Consider the following 13,920-nt stretch of genomic DNA (forward strand, 5'->3'; position numbering starts at 1 on the left):
TTTTTATCGAATGGGGATGTGGGTATTGCTTTATTGAAGAGAAGGGATGTGTAGTAATGTGGTATTTATATTGTTATACTATGTTGTAATGGTAGAGTATAGAATTGTAGAATGTAGAATGTACTGTCGTTCTGTATTCGATGTAACCAGGGAACGGGGCAGATGGCAGAGAGGCGGAGATTAGTTATGAGCTGTACTAGATTGCTGACGGAGGTTATCAAATAAATATCATGTCTACTATATGAGACTACTGGAGTGATTACTACACACACACTGGTGTGGGGCTGTTATGAAATAAACTTATGAACCTACACTTCCGCTTCGTTTCTACACATACCATACACAACAATGCAAATGAAACATAAGAAAGTTTCTGCTGCCCCTTGTGGCGCCGGTGATATCTTCTTCATTTAACAAATTTACAAAATAAAAGTAAACTTGCACTGTTAGACACACGTCACATGTCTGCCCCGCGGCTCATTTCTTTCTTTACGCAAATTCGGGAAATCTGCCTGTGTTGACGTCACTTGTTTTGGGACTACGGGACTGTGGCATTTTAGTCCCTTTTCTATGTTAATTGTTTTAAATCAGTTTTGTTGATGTTGAGTCATTAGATGTAATCCGATGTGCACTGGGAGTTGTGGTGTTTTTTAGGGTATTTATTGCAATTTGCAAGCACAAAAGGACTATTTTCCCCAGAATTAAGTGCGGCATGCTGATGACGTAATAAGGGATAAGGAGCAACCAGGGACTCGTAGTTTTCTTTTTTAAATATCGACGTGACGTCACGGCTTCGAGAGCAGGTTGAGCTCTGCCTTTAGGGAAATGTAGTTCTATGTCCACCTAGCTTAGCCTTTATAATTGATACAAGTGGACTAAGTATCCCATCTCGCCATGCGATAGCTGGCTTCCAATCAGAGCTTTGTTTACAAACTGGGATACGTAGTCCCACCCCCGAAATGCTCCATTGCATTTTACATCTGCAGGACTCGTTTTCCCATAGGGCCGTGCGATAGAGAGTGGTGTGCGGTCTAGCGGTAGAGCCGGCAGGAGGCGCTGTGTTTGGAGGAGTGCGCAAGGGGCGGGCCGGGGCGGAGTGGCTGCCGGAGAGTGAGGCCCGGTGCGCGGCTTGTGCTGGAGACCGGGATGCGGCGCGCCCGCTGAGTCCCCGCCATGCTCAAGTGCATGCCCTTGTGGCGCTGTAACCGGCAGCTGGAGGCCGTGGACCGGCGGCACTGCTCTCTACAGGCTGTGCCCGAGGAGCTGTACCGGCACTGCCGGAGTTTGGAGGAGCTGCTGCTGGACGCCAACCAGCTGCGAGAGCTGCCCAAGGTAAGGGGTGGGTGCACAATCCCAGCACAAAGTACCGGGGCACATGGAGCCCTCCTGAAACAAGTGTAATGACTGCTCTTGGCGGGGAGACGAGGCTGTCCATATGGGATGTGGAGAGAGAGGAACAGCTTGGAGGATGTGGGGTAGGGGACCCTACTAGGTACCAGGGGAATGGGGCCTGAAGCCCGTTGCAGCAGCTGCTCGTGGCCAGAGAAGCTGCTGGGGTTTGGTTGGGGTCAGGACAGCTGTTTGGATCTGTGGGGTTCAGGAGGGTAGCAATTACCAGGCGGTATGAGTGCATTTGGAAACAATTATTGGTGCTACCAATGAAGTGTGAGAGGGCTGAGGACCAGTATGGAGGCTATTGGGCCTTTTGACCAGTTTACATGAGTTACCATCGGTGAGAGATGGACGGCACCTGCTTTTTTCTGCCCAGGATTATGGGTCAGCTGCATGATGAGTCTTGAAGGGGGCAAAGGAGGAAGCATCACTCCTACGTAGAAAGGTTCACTTGAAGCGGTTGTAGGAGCTACACCCTGTGGTGGTGTCAAGTGGGTGGCAACTGCTGGGGATTTGGAGGACAGAAGGGCGGACTGCACTACCGCAGGATAAGGAGGCAGCCTTCAAACTGGTTAAAGAAGTTACTAATGGTGTGGGGTTTAGCTGTTAAAGACTGCCCAAGGTTAAAGTGCAGCTTCGTGTGTGACAGTCGGCTAAAGTGGCAGTGCTTAACATGGTAGCCAGAAACCGGTCCTAGGATGCTTGATTCCGGTCCAGGGAAGACATGGCTTGGCAGTTCGGGCTGGACTGTTCCCATGAGGCGCAGGGTCAAGACTGATTTGCATATGGTCATGTCTGAACTGGGGTGGCATAGTGGGCAAAAGAACGATGGATTTAACCCAGATCTCTTGACTGGGGGAGAATGTCTGCATTGTCAGCATTCCGTCCATCATTTGTTTGTTGTAACGCTTAACGTGTCTGCAATGCCTACTCTGGTGGTCCTCGACTATTTAGAAAAGTAAATAATGCTTGCAGATTGATAAAGTGTGTATATATACATGAAAAGCAGTAAAAAAAAATCACTAAATATGAAGGAATTTGAAATTGGTAATGGACAATTTAATTGACATTTTTAACTTGGTTTGTGAGTACAGTAAACAGTCTGGAATGGACAAACCATTTCCAGTCTTCATTTAAGTTTCGTTTTTAAATTTGTTTTGTTTGTGAATGAAGCATTTCATAATTTGTGTATATGTTTGAGAGCCACTTCTGTCTTTATTTCTAGGCATTGTTTTGTGGTTTGAATTGTAGAAATGGCTTAGGCTGTGGTCTCAGGTTTCCAGTAGTGATTCACTGAGAGGCCCAAAGAAGTCACAAGATTAAGAGCTGCAGGGCTAAAGCATCCGCTACTGTGATCTGTGTTTGACTGTATGTTTATAGGTTCCAATCAGGCAATAAAATGAGTATTGTTGAGTCGGGCATTAATATACATTTATGGTTCTGCTCCAAGGTACCTTTCTAGGTGAACATGCACTGGGTCTGTGTGGGTGAAATCGAAGGACCATTAGAAGGTTTTGGCTGGGGCATAGTCCCGTAGAACAAGTTATAGATGCTATCCACTGAGAGGTGAGAACAGCTTGGAGAGGGGGTGCATGGTCTTGGGGCTCTAAGGGGAGGGAACAAGCACCATGGTGTATCGAAGCCTGAGGACCAGTTGGAGGAGCTCTTGATGGTGAGTGGAGGGCATCTAATGTTTATACAATGATGGCAACTCTATGGAAAGGATGGCATGGCCATGGTACTGTGACTTAGGCATTTAGAACAGTTGTAGTAGTTTCCCATTGCATGAGGCAAGCAGATGCGTGGGGCAGTGGTACTGCTACCAACACAAGGAAGATGCGTATGTGGCACTGTAAAGAGCTGGCCATGGTGAGGAGGGAGTGTTGAGCGACATATATTCATAAAGATAAAGGGTTCCAGGTGGTTGAGAAGAAGCGAGATGCCAAGGAAAGAACTTTGAGCTGCTTCAGAACTGTTGATATTCGAAGGGCGGGATTAGTTGGCCACAGTTGGGGCGGACACTTTTATTGAGGCTGTTCGCTTCGATGAGAGACACAAAATTACATACGGTTTTGGGCATGGAGAATAAAGAACTTGTTTCAAGTGTAATGTGCTGCGGCAGCCTCCCACTTCTGATAATGCCCCATTACACGGCCCTATGTGTGCCTAACATCCTTGAAGTAGACTTAATTCTCAGCAATGGGCTAGGCTCTGTGAAACATTATCAACCTTGTGTCTGAAACAGACTGACTGAAAATTGAAAATCTTAGTGTTACTATGGTGACTTGTGATGCTTTGATGAGATATGCTCATTACAACTCCTTCATTAGACTTGTTACATTCATCCATTTGTCTGAAACATGGTGTAGCAGATTATCCCTTATCGAGTTTACAAGGAATCTTTTTTTTTTTAAACTTGTCTTTATTACATTGCACAGAGATCATATTACGCATTCGACATTTACAGGGTACAGTATATCATTGATAGGCTATTGCTAGCAAGTTTGCAAGGAATAGTTTACGCCCTTATGTGTCAGTGCTTGAAAATATTGTGATATGTTCCTCACTTTGATTGCTTTCTCTAGGAAGAGGATCTTGATTGGTTACACTCTTATTGTATGTTGAGCAAAATCAAGTTTTAATGTAAAATCCTTTTTCGGGGAACGTTGTGTGTGCTCACATATTGTGAGCCAATTCATCATTCTAATCAATAGCCATTTGAATGCTGCACTCGTTCTTTCTTGTGAGCCTCCTAAAAGAGGCATTGACTGATCCCTAGATGTATCAGCAGACTCATTTTGTGGATCCAGTACAGATATAGCTAGCTGTGCATGAAATGCTTGCATAGTCCAGGCAGAGAAACGAGTGGCGTCTTACAGATTCTTTGAATGCCAAGATGATATATTTAAATACCTTAGGCTGGGGTTGGAAAATACAAACACATTAACTCGCATTAATGTCTTCTAAAGCTATAGCAAATGTTTTGCATATTGCTTTCATGCACATTAATGTTGTTATTTTTTTCATTTTATCTTTGTGTGTGCCACGATGGGAACACAATTTCCCTGCTGTCTAAGTTTTTCTTATCTCCTGGGTGTTTTTTTCCCTCTCTCCTGGACCTAAAACAGATTCAGTGGCTGGTGGGCAGACATGTTCTTGCGCTGGCATCATTTATATTGAGAATCAGGCAATGGGTCAATTTTGGTATTAGAAACAAGCACTGGCAAACCCAGTACCTCTTGCCTTTGGGACCAATTGGATTTGCCATTAATTTTTAGCCAAGCTGCACAGATTCCCTAATGCTTTGTAGCCTGGCTAAAGAATAAAACAATAAAAACCTTTGATTTGGTCAACTGAGTAATTTTGTAGACGTGCATGCCTATAAAATGGTGTATCGGCTATGTTCTTTTTATTTAGGTGACAGAGCAACCCTGGGGGGTTAGAAGCAATGTGAGGGCACTAGAGATCAATTTGGATCTGGTGGGGAGAAGCACACAGGCGAGAGAGAGGAACACTGAGCGTGGAGTGCCGGAGAGAAGTATACGGTGGAGACACCTGGAAAACACATGCATTTGTGGTGTGTGTAAAGAAAAAAGTAGTACTTTGAACGTGAGTAATGGAAGGACACACGTGATGGGACAGTGCTCTAGGGGAGGGGCAAACACAAGAAGAGGAAGGAACCCCAACTTCAACTGACAAATAAGCAAGAGAATAGTAAGCAATGGGCAGGCTCTCAGCCCACTGTAAACTTAGAGCTAATACCCTCTGTCTAGTAGACAAGACCTAAACATCCAAAACAGGGGATTTGAGGGTGGCAGATTCCTAGCGCTAACTCTGGAGTGGGTGTAGCTCATAACGAAACTTTAAATGCTAATTTTGAACAAGGCAGTGCATAGCTGAGATTTTACTTTGTTTTGTCATCTGAACGTTAAGATAAACAGCCCAGTAAGCCTCGAGCATCCAGCATACTCTTCAATGATAAGGAAATGGTCAAGTCTGCGATATTGTAATGAGGAAACGGGGATGGAAGTGTTTTGGGGTCCTAGGTGGCAGCCGATCAGTAGTTACTTGGAGTGTGGGGGTCTAGTCTGGGTTACCGGACATAAATTTGACTGTCCAGTGTACATTGGCCACCTTATTTTAATGAGCCTTATTTTAGTCGCTGTCTGCTGCAGATCTGGCAACCAAATGAATAATCGGTCACTTATGGTCGGTAGTGTTGATTTGGAAAGCAGGCTGGGGTTCGACTATTAGCCCATGGTGGCTGAAGCGATGTGAATGAATGCACGCACCGTGGCTGCTATGGTGATTAGAGAGGGTGTCGTTCACTGGTTACGACCTCTGCGGTTCTTAGGGAAGCCCTGGCTCTAACCACGGGAGGTTGGGGTGGGAGTGGGTCAGTTGTAAGGCTGCTGATGCGAAGGAAACATGCGTTAATCTGCTGAACGGAGCCCTGGACCGTCCATGTGCCGAGCTCACTTCCATTGTGATGGTTGCATCCCTTGCTCGGGGCTTTCCCCTGAACACACAGACTATTCAGAAGGGCCCGTCACCCCAGGCAGGCTGCTCCGGCTGGGCTGTGCGCCGTGCCTCGTGGGCCTGCAATCACACTCGCATCCTTTGTCAGCCTGCTCTCCCAGACGATGCGAGGTTACCCGGGTTCAGGGGTAGGGCTGCTGTCAGGCCAGCTCCCATGGCCTCTGGGGTACTGCATCCAAACCACGTGTATTGTTGAAGTCAAGGATGTGAGCATAGGTGAAGATGTCTCCTTCGTCCCTCTGTCGTGGAATGGCTGGAGGACAAAGGCGGCAGGCCCCAGATTCGCCGCAATGGCGGTTTCATTGTTAATCAGGTTTAATGTCTGCTTTAGCCGAGCATATGACTGCCTGGCGGTGACCACAGGCCCCATGAATCTCCGCAGAGGCGCAGGTGCCGGCGCTGTCTCTCGCATGAGAGAATTGCTTCCATGTCGCCAGTCCCTTTGCAGACTACAGGAGGAGTGGTGCTATCGTGGCCAATTAGAGGACAGTGAGAGATGGCCATGAGTAGTCTGTGCGGGCCCCTGCACCCGGTACCGCTCTTAGGGTGCGCCGGGCACTTTGAACATCTGCGCTCCCGCCATTATCTGAGGTGCCCATATTGGCTACGCGTTGAACCAGCAGTCTGCCAACCAGGCCGGTACAGCACTTAGGGCACCACTTCACTGGTATGAGAGCGCCATATCCATATATGATACAATGCCACTCATGGAAGGATCCCATTAGAAAGGGATGATGAAAGGAGCGCTGTTTCGGAAATTGTAGCACTCTCCTAGTTCTGCAAGACCGGTAATGCTTTGGCTGATTATCTTTTGAGGTTTGTCTCCTTCATTGTACTTAAATTTATGACTACAACTTCTCGTCTTGCTTTTAAACTCATCTTGGGTTTTCTGCCGTAAGTGTTCAGTTTTGCTCTATAATAACCCACTTTTTCGGTCTGGTGTTAGCCACTGCCTTTTGATTTAAGTACAATTTTTTACACACTTTCACTCGTATACAGGGTTTTGGCCAGCCTTTTTCATCTATTGGTCTATGGTTGTCATTCACATTTTTCTTCTGTCCATTACAGCATGGGGCATTAGGTGAGCCCACTTCAGCAACATGCTTACTTTACTGTGAATTACTGCATTTTTCTCTCGCTAGACGTACATCCACACTCAAAGTAGTTAGTTAAAACAAAAACATTTTTTTGCTTAGACAATATTTTTTTTATATTAGCGAGGTCCCAGCAGCTTTCCAGTAATAAAGTTTTACAAAAGCTATAAGAGAACAGAACTACCACCGTAAAGCCATACTACCGTCACTTGATGCCAGACCTATTGGCTTTGGCAGTACTGGCGTCAGGCAAGACCTTTTTGATTTTACTAAAATTACATCTATGCTTATACTTGCGCTTTCAGTCACCTCTCTTCATCCAGTTGTCTATTCTTGTGTCCACTTTATTTTCTTCCACACACTACGGCATGCAGCATTGGGCCGTGGGTCAGACCCCTTCAGCTATTGGCTAACTTCACTGTGAGTGACATGTGGCCCTTTAACAAGGAGCACATCCCTCTCCAGACTAGTTCCTTTACGTGACCGGGACTATTGTGACAGTGTGTGCTTTCTGAGTCCAAAAATGTATTTGTGCATTTCCCCAGCATCTGTGTTTTTAAGATTGATGGCCCAGCATCATCCCCAGTAATAACATTATGCAAAGAAACAGGACAAAACGAGCATTGGCAAAGCCAAAATACTGGCAGACGATTCCCGTCCTGTTGGCTTTTGTCAGAGTTTGCTTTTCTTACTTATGATCCCACATGTAACATATCTAAATGCAATAGTTTCATAGTTTGAACCAAACTATAACGCACTGTATGTTGCAGGAGAGTAAGCAATTATTAGTTGGGTAAACAGTATAGTTTTGAACTCCTCCAAGCGAGGAGTTTGTTAAATAGATAGACCTCTTTTAGTTTCTTCCAGAAACTGAGAAGTGGTGCTGCTGCATGGATCTTTGTCGGGTTGCTGTTCCAGAGTCTTGGAGTGTGACAGAGGAAGGCTGTACTGTCCTAAATAACCTGCCACACGTTTGTGTTATATTGATATTTCTGTAACCCTATGTTATGTTATCTTTGATTTATAAAGCGCGCAGCTACTCGAAAGTGTCCCGGCGCTAAACTCAAGGCAAGAGGCAGAAGAAAGGTAAAAACCCAACGAGCTAAAAAAGCAAGGTTTTTAATGTACTTTTAAACAGAAAAGGGTCATGGGTAGCGCGAAGCGCTACAGGCAGGGAGTTCCAGGCTAGGCCTGCTTTATGGCCGAAGGAGTTCCCGCCCATTCTTTGGCGATTAAACCTAGGGGTCTGCAGCAAAAGCTGAGCAGACAAACGCGGCGTCCTCCCTGGAGCGTAGAAGAAAAACCTCTTACGCAGATAACAAGGACCCAGACCATAAAGGGCCCTATGCACAATGGAAAGTATCTTAAATTTCACACGAGATTCCACTGGAAGCCAGTGCAGAGAGCGCAGATGGGAACGAACGCTAAGCCTAGGACCCACGCCCAGGAGGAGTCTGGCTGCTGCATTTTGGACCACCTGCAGTTTCTTAACCAAATATCCTGGGCTACCTACCAAAAGAGCATTTGCGTAGTCCAGACGAGATAGAATTAGGGCCCGAACCACAGTTTCTTTAGCCTTGTCAGAAAGAAGAGGAAGAAACCGCCGCACGCTTTTAAGAATACCAAAGCAAACACCAGCCAGCCTCTTCACTTGAGTTGAAAAATTCAAGTTCTCCTCGAACCAGACGCCAAGATTTTTTACTGCCTCTTTACCAATGGAAGGACGAGGGAATCAAGAGGCCAAAACCTGCCTCTAAACTCAAAAGAAGGAGAGCCATAGAAGAGAACTTCCGATTTACCTTCGTTGCATTTTAGCTGGGCATCAGCCAGCCAATGGAAGACCGACGACAGACACTGTTGCGCCTCCGTGACTGAGTCATCATCCTTAGTCTAACAAAACAAGAGCTGAGTGTCGTCCGCATAGGCCATCACTCTTGCCCCCAAAGACTCCGCCAGATAAACCAGCGGGGTCATATAGATGTTAAATAATAGGGGGCTAAGGGATAAACCCTGCGGAACACCCGTAGTCATTTGCAGTTGAACGGAGGCACAAGGAGCCACAACCCTAATCTACATGAAAAGCAATGGAGTGCTGCTCATTTGCGGGTGAGGAACAGGGTTTGTGAGACTGGGACTGTGCTAGACCATGTTAGATTTACACATTTGAACCACTGCAATTAGGTTACATTTCCTAACTGATTTGCCCGGATTCACACAATTTTCAGTCTTGCCAAAGCTAGAATTGGACAGAACCCACATTTCTAATGTTGCCACTTTAGCCACTAAACTGCATCTCCTTCCAAGTTTGTGTAGCTCCTGAAAATTTGCAAAAGCACCTGATTGACACTTCGACCCAATTTACGTTATGTACTGCTTGTCCTAATAAGCTTCTTTCCCTGGCTCATGCTGTTGCTGGATTTTGTGTTCAGGTTTAGGCCTTAACATTGTGGCTCTATGCTGCTGAATCCCCAACACAGCCTGGAAGTTATAGGAGGTGGTATGCCTTTGTGTAGGCTGTCCTCAGTGATTGTTTTGGAAGCTTGCTTCTTTGTTAACTTGTTTTATAGTGTCACTGTAGAGAAATTGAAACCAGTTATCCCTCTACTTTGATTTGAGTAAAATGGAACTTGTACTTGTTCGTTGTGTTTTGAAAGTCAGACACAACCTACAAGGAGACTTTCCTAGAGTTATTATAATCATGTTAAATATACCTGCTAAAAGGTCTAAGAGGCGCTATAAGTTTTTGTTGTGTGGTGGGTACATAAAACGTGTGTGCATATGAGAGTCCAACAGAAAGTGTCAGCATGCATGCTCTAAGTGCACTTACCTGGGACCTGCTACTTCACTTTAAAACACTTCTATAGCTGTTTTTGTTTGTGATGCTTTGGTTGCACTGGCGTGTGAGATAGATACTTCCGCCAAGTTATATGAGAAAAACGTTGCTAGTTTATCGAGGCTTCTGAAGACAACATGGTGTCTTCTGTTCAGACACTAACCTGAGCTCTATGCCTGCCCAGAGAGCCTGCTCCTCCATACGCTCTGTAGGTGGACAGGCTTACCAAATCAGACTGGCTTTAACATCTTACCGGTATTGGATGTGTGTAGGTCCCTGTAAAGCACAATCAAGTATGATTCGTTCACCCTGGACATGGCCATCTCGTCACAAGTTGTCTTTTTAATATTCCCTTGACTTGCACAAGGACAAATAAAGCTGTTTATTGGAGAGCACAAGAGTCATTTTGAATATACATGATTTTAACATGATCACATCCCCCTTGATGAATTCCTTGGAAGAATGGCTTAATTTTTAGGTGGAGCCTGCATGCGGTGCTCTGCAAGGCATGCTGTTATCGGTATAGACTTGATGCCCCGTCCACTCTCCGTCCATCTTTTGAATTGGCTCCTGTTAGTGTCCTTTCTAAATAGTTGCTTCTGATTCGTTGATAGGCTTATTAGTTCCTCCTTACTAACGCTTTATCTGCATTTGTAACCTCCTATGAGGACTGGACTTTTTACTTGTGTGGTTACACGCTATGTTTATTTAGTCTGTGAGCACCATTTTCTTTAATTATTTTGTCCTACTGCAGGCACGACATGCTTTCCTGCAACGTTTTTATTTATTTAACCAGCACAGCACATACCGGGTGGCATGAAATGCTCTTCTTCTGTCTACTGTTGCAAGTATCTGCTGTTGCAGGGAGGAATCGCTTTTATAACATTGGTTTAACCCGCACTGCACATGCATTTTGCAGGCAGGAAACGGTTTTTAAAAAATGTGTTCATCTAGCACGGCACATACCGCATGATTTCTTTTGTTCCCAAAAATGGGCGCATGTGTTTTTTTGTTTAAATTAGTGGAGCAGGAGATAAAGTAGTTTGCCATTACGCATAGTTTTTTTTCTTTAATTAAAAAGCGCTTCACAATATCCTAATTTAAAACACTCCTCCCTGTGTCTCTCACTGCACTCGCGCCCTGCCCCTCCCTCATCCCAAGTCTATGCGTCCAGCTGCTTTGTGGCGACATCTTGGTTTTTTAGATCCCCGGAGTAAATGGTTTGCACGGAGCAAACTGTGGTCCATGCGGCACAAAATGCCTTTCTCCTGCCTGACTCTTCCACAATGCTTTAAAAAAAAAAAAAAAATGAATTCAACCAGCATGGCACATACTGCTTCTCATGCCTCAGCTGGATTAAAGGTTGCTTAATAGGTTTCGCATTTGCGACAGTATGCATTGTAAATGCGAGACCTATTGCATTGCAAATGCATTGTTTGAGAAATCCTTTGAGAAATAGTAGGCAGATTGCCTCTGTAGCCGCATTGAAAAATTTGTAGAAAGCAACAGACGTGTCATATGGTTGCAGCCCATGAACACTATGCCAGTCTTAAATATTTCGACGGGCAGTGAGCATTTTTGAGTATATTTTACTACATGGACAATGCAATGAACACATGCGCAGCTTTGAGCCATGGTCACTTGGGGGACAAGCACAGTATTGTGTAGTCTGGTACAGGGACAGACGTGGGGAACAATTGTCCTTGTACCTAGAGAAATTGACTCACTTGTGAGGACTTCTGTGTAAAGTGTCAGGCCTAGGAAGTTCATGGGATACATGTCCAGCTCTAGTGGCACCTAGGGCGCGCGCGTAGGCAAACCTAGGGTCTGTTTGGGTCACAGGTGGACAGACTTGTGTGGTACTTGGATGCATGGACCGCTTTTTAGAGTAACTCTGTGCATTTGAACTCACTTGGGGGTGTTAAAGACACGTTCCGGGCTGGTGAGCCTTCAGTGGATGCCCTTAATCAGCCGCCTTCTGCTAGCGTAAAGCACCAGTTCCTAAACACGACTGAGATCAGTACGATTCTGTTAGAACATTTATGGTCTTGAAAGTTGTATATCTATCTTGTTTCTCGAATGGGGCTACAGCAGCTTTAAATTTGTACACCGTAGAATTGAATGGCATGGAACACAGTTCTGTTCTTTTCTTATAGCATACACTTTTTTATGTTTTGGTGTAATGGGGCGTTAGACACCATGCAAGGCAAAAACATCTTTTGAAAAAATAGACTAGTTGATGGGAAGTAACTGGATTAGTTATCTATGCATTGCTTTGATAATGCTATTTAGTATTTCTTATTGCTGTAACAAAGGTGCAGAAACAGCCTCGCATGCATTCGTCTCTCTGTAAATAGCTAGCTACATATCATGCTGCAGAGGAGTTGATGCCTTATGTATTGGCCGATAGGGTCGTGGGGTTGACAGTTCATGTGCTGCAGGTGCAGTATTTAGCTGCTTCATCTCACTGCCTAGTTGGGTGGGCTCCAGTAGCGGATACTACCTCTGATAGTGTTATAAAGTGAAAGAAAACTTGGCAGTGGAGTCAGCCGAGAAGGTGACTCTGTATGTAGCTGTAATAAAATGGTGTCCGTCTTCGAATAAAGTCCAGCATGTCGTGAAACCGCAAATTGTACTTTTATCTTTGTAACTACAGTGAGAACATTGTTCTGGTTCCAGCATGGCTGCCATAATCAGTCCGTCGTGTAGGTCCATCATTGTGCTTGAGGTTCTGCTAACTTGATGCTTCTCTAAAGCAGCAGTCCACGTTCTGTCTCGTTTGTGTTGGCCTAGATTGACTGCTGTGGCGTGAGATCCATCAATAGTTGGTCGCTCAGCACCAAGAAATCATCATCGTCCACACACCATGTCTGCTTGGTACCCATCACTGTGCCCTTAGGTAACATGTGTTCCTTGGGCGCAGCCGCCGTTCGAGTTAGTAACAGGTTGGGGATACTGGTAAAGGAAACAGGCTACTGGTGGTTGATGCTCTGCTGTAGTAAACAGATTTTGCTAAAGTCTGCTTCCATCATTTATTTCATACGGAACACGTCCTGCCAAGCCTCCTCAGCCAGGCAGCTAAATCTCATCTGTGTTCTAGCAACTCTTGACACTTAGCAATGAGTACATTTAATTATGACGTGCAGAAATACACCCTGGCCTTGAAGCCACTAGACAGTCCCCCTTCCCTCCACCACTAGCACACGCCTCCTTCCACGAGCAACAGAATTTGTAGGAAATAAATGAAGCACCTTAGAAGAAAAAATGTGCAGTATTGTTGCAACGATTCCAAAAATAAGAAGGCAAATGGTCTTGTTTATATAGAGTATAAGGATAAGAACTTGAATCATCTGGATTTGCAGTTCACAGTTCAGGCCAGAGCTCCTTCCATTAGTGCTCCTTGTTCAAGGGGGCTTGCACTACATCTGCTGTTCTCTAACTGTCCTCTGTGACGGAAGATTGAACTACTCTTGGTAATGCTGATCCTGTTCTTTGGTAGAGGGAAGCGTGCCCTGCTGCTGTTTAAGCTTTATCAGTTCTCTGATGTAGGGAAGTTTGCACCTCTGTTGTGGGGAGCGCTTTACTTCTGCTGATACACGTGGTACCGGTTATGTGTAAGCCCTTCTGCTGCCAAAGATGTACCTGTTCTGACAAGGAATAAAGCTTGCACTGCTGCTCTTCTGTACCTGCCACACCATGAAGGAAGCTTGTGCTGTTGATGTCCGTATGATGCCGGTTTGTTGTTTGAGGGAGGGTTGACCTACAGCTGCGATTGCTGAAGCTGTTAACATTTCTGTGTTTGAGGGAAGATTGTCCTGCTGCTGTCCAGGCTGTACCTCTTCTGTTCGGCAGGAAGCTTACACTGTTGCTGATATGCTGTGCTTGTGAGCTGGGACCCATGTTGGACCCAATCCCTGTGTTTAATTGAAGCTTAAGAAGACTCAGCCCTTCACGAGTTTGCCAGTGTTTTTGTCTTAGTGCCTGTACTTTAAGGAATAAAGTAAACATGCTATGTTTTTTTTAATTTTTTTTAGCCCTTTCTTTAAAATAGTAATTGCAAAA

General features: G+C 45.2%; 1 protein-coding gene across 28 annotated transcripts in view; it reads left to right on the top strand.

Annotated features, from left to right (window-relative positions):
• The first annotated feature begins 1,026 nt into the window (after positions 1–1,026).
• SCRIB (scribble planar cell polarity protein) overlaps positions 1,027–13,920 on the top strand; it is a 792,600-nt gene continuing 779,706 nt past the window's right edge. For all 28 annotated transcript variants that reach the window (XM_085604619.1, XM_085604607.1, XM_085604621.1 and 25 more), the window contains exon 1: positions 1,027–1,332. In XM_085604619.1, coding sequence (XP_085460745.1) covers positions 1,174–1,332 — 159 coding nt within the window. In that variant the 5' untranslated portion in view covers positions 1,027–1,173. The remainder of the gene's footprint in view (positions 1,333–13,920) is intronic.

The sequence above is a fragment of the Triturus cristatus genome, chromosome 5_1 (genome assembly GCF_964204655.1).
Source record: "Triturus cristatus chromosome 5_1, aTriCri1.1, whole genome shotgun sequence".
NCBI lineage: Eukaryota > Metazoa > Chordata > Amphibia > Caudata > Salamandridae > Triturus > Triturus cristatus.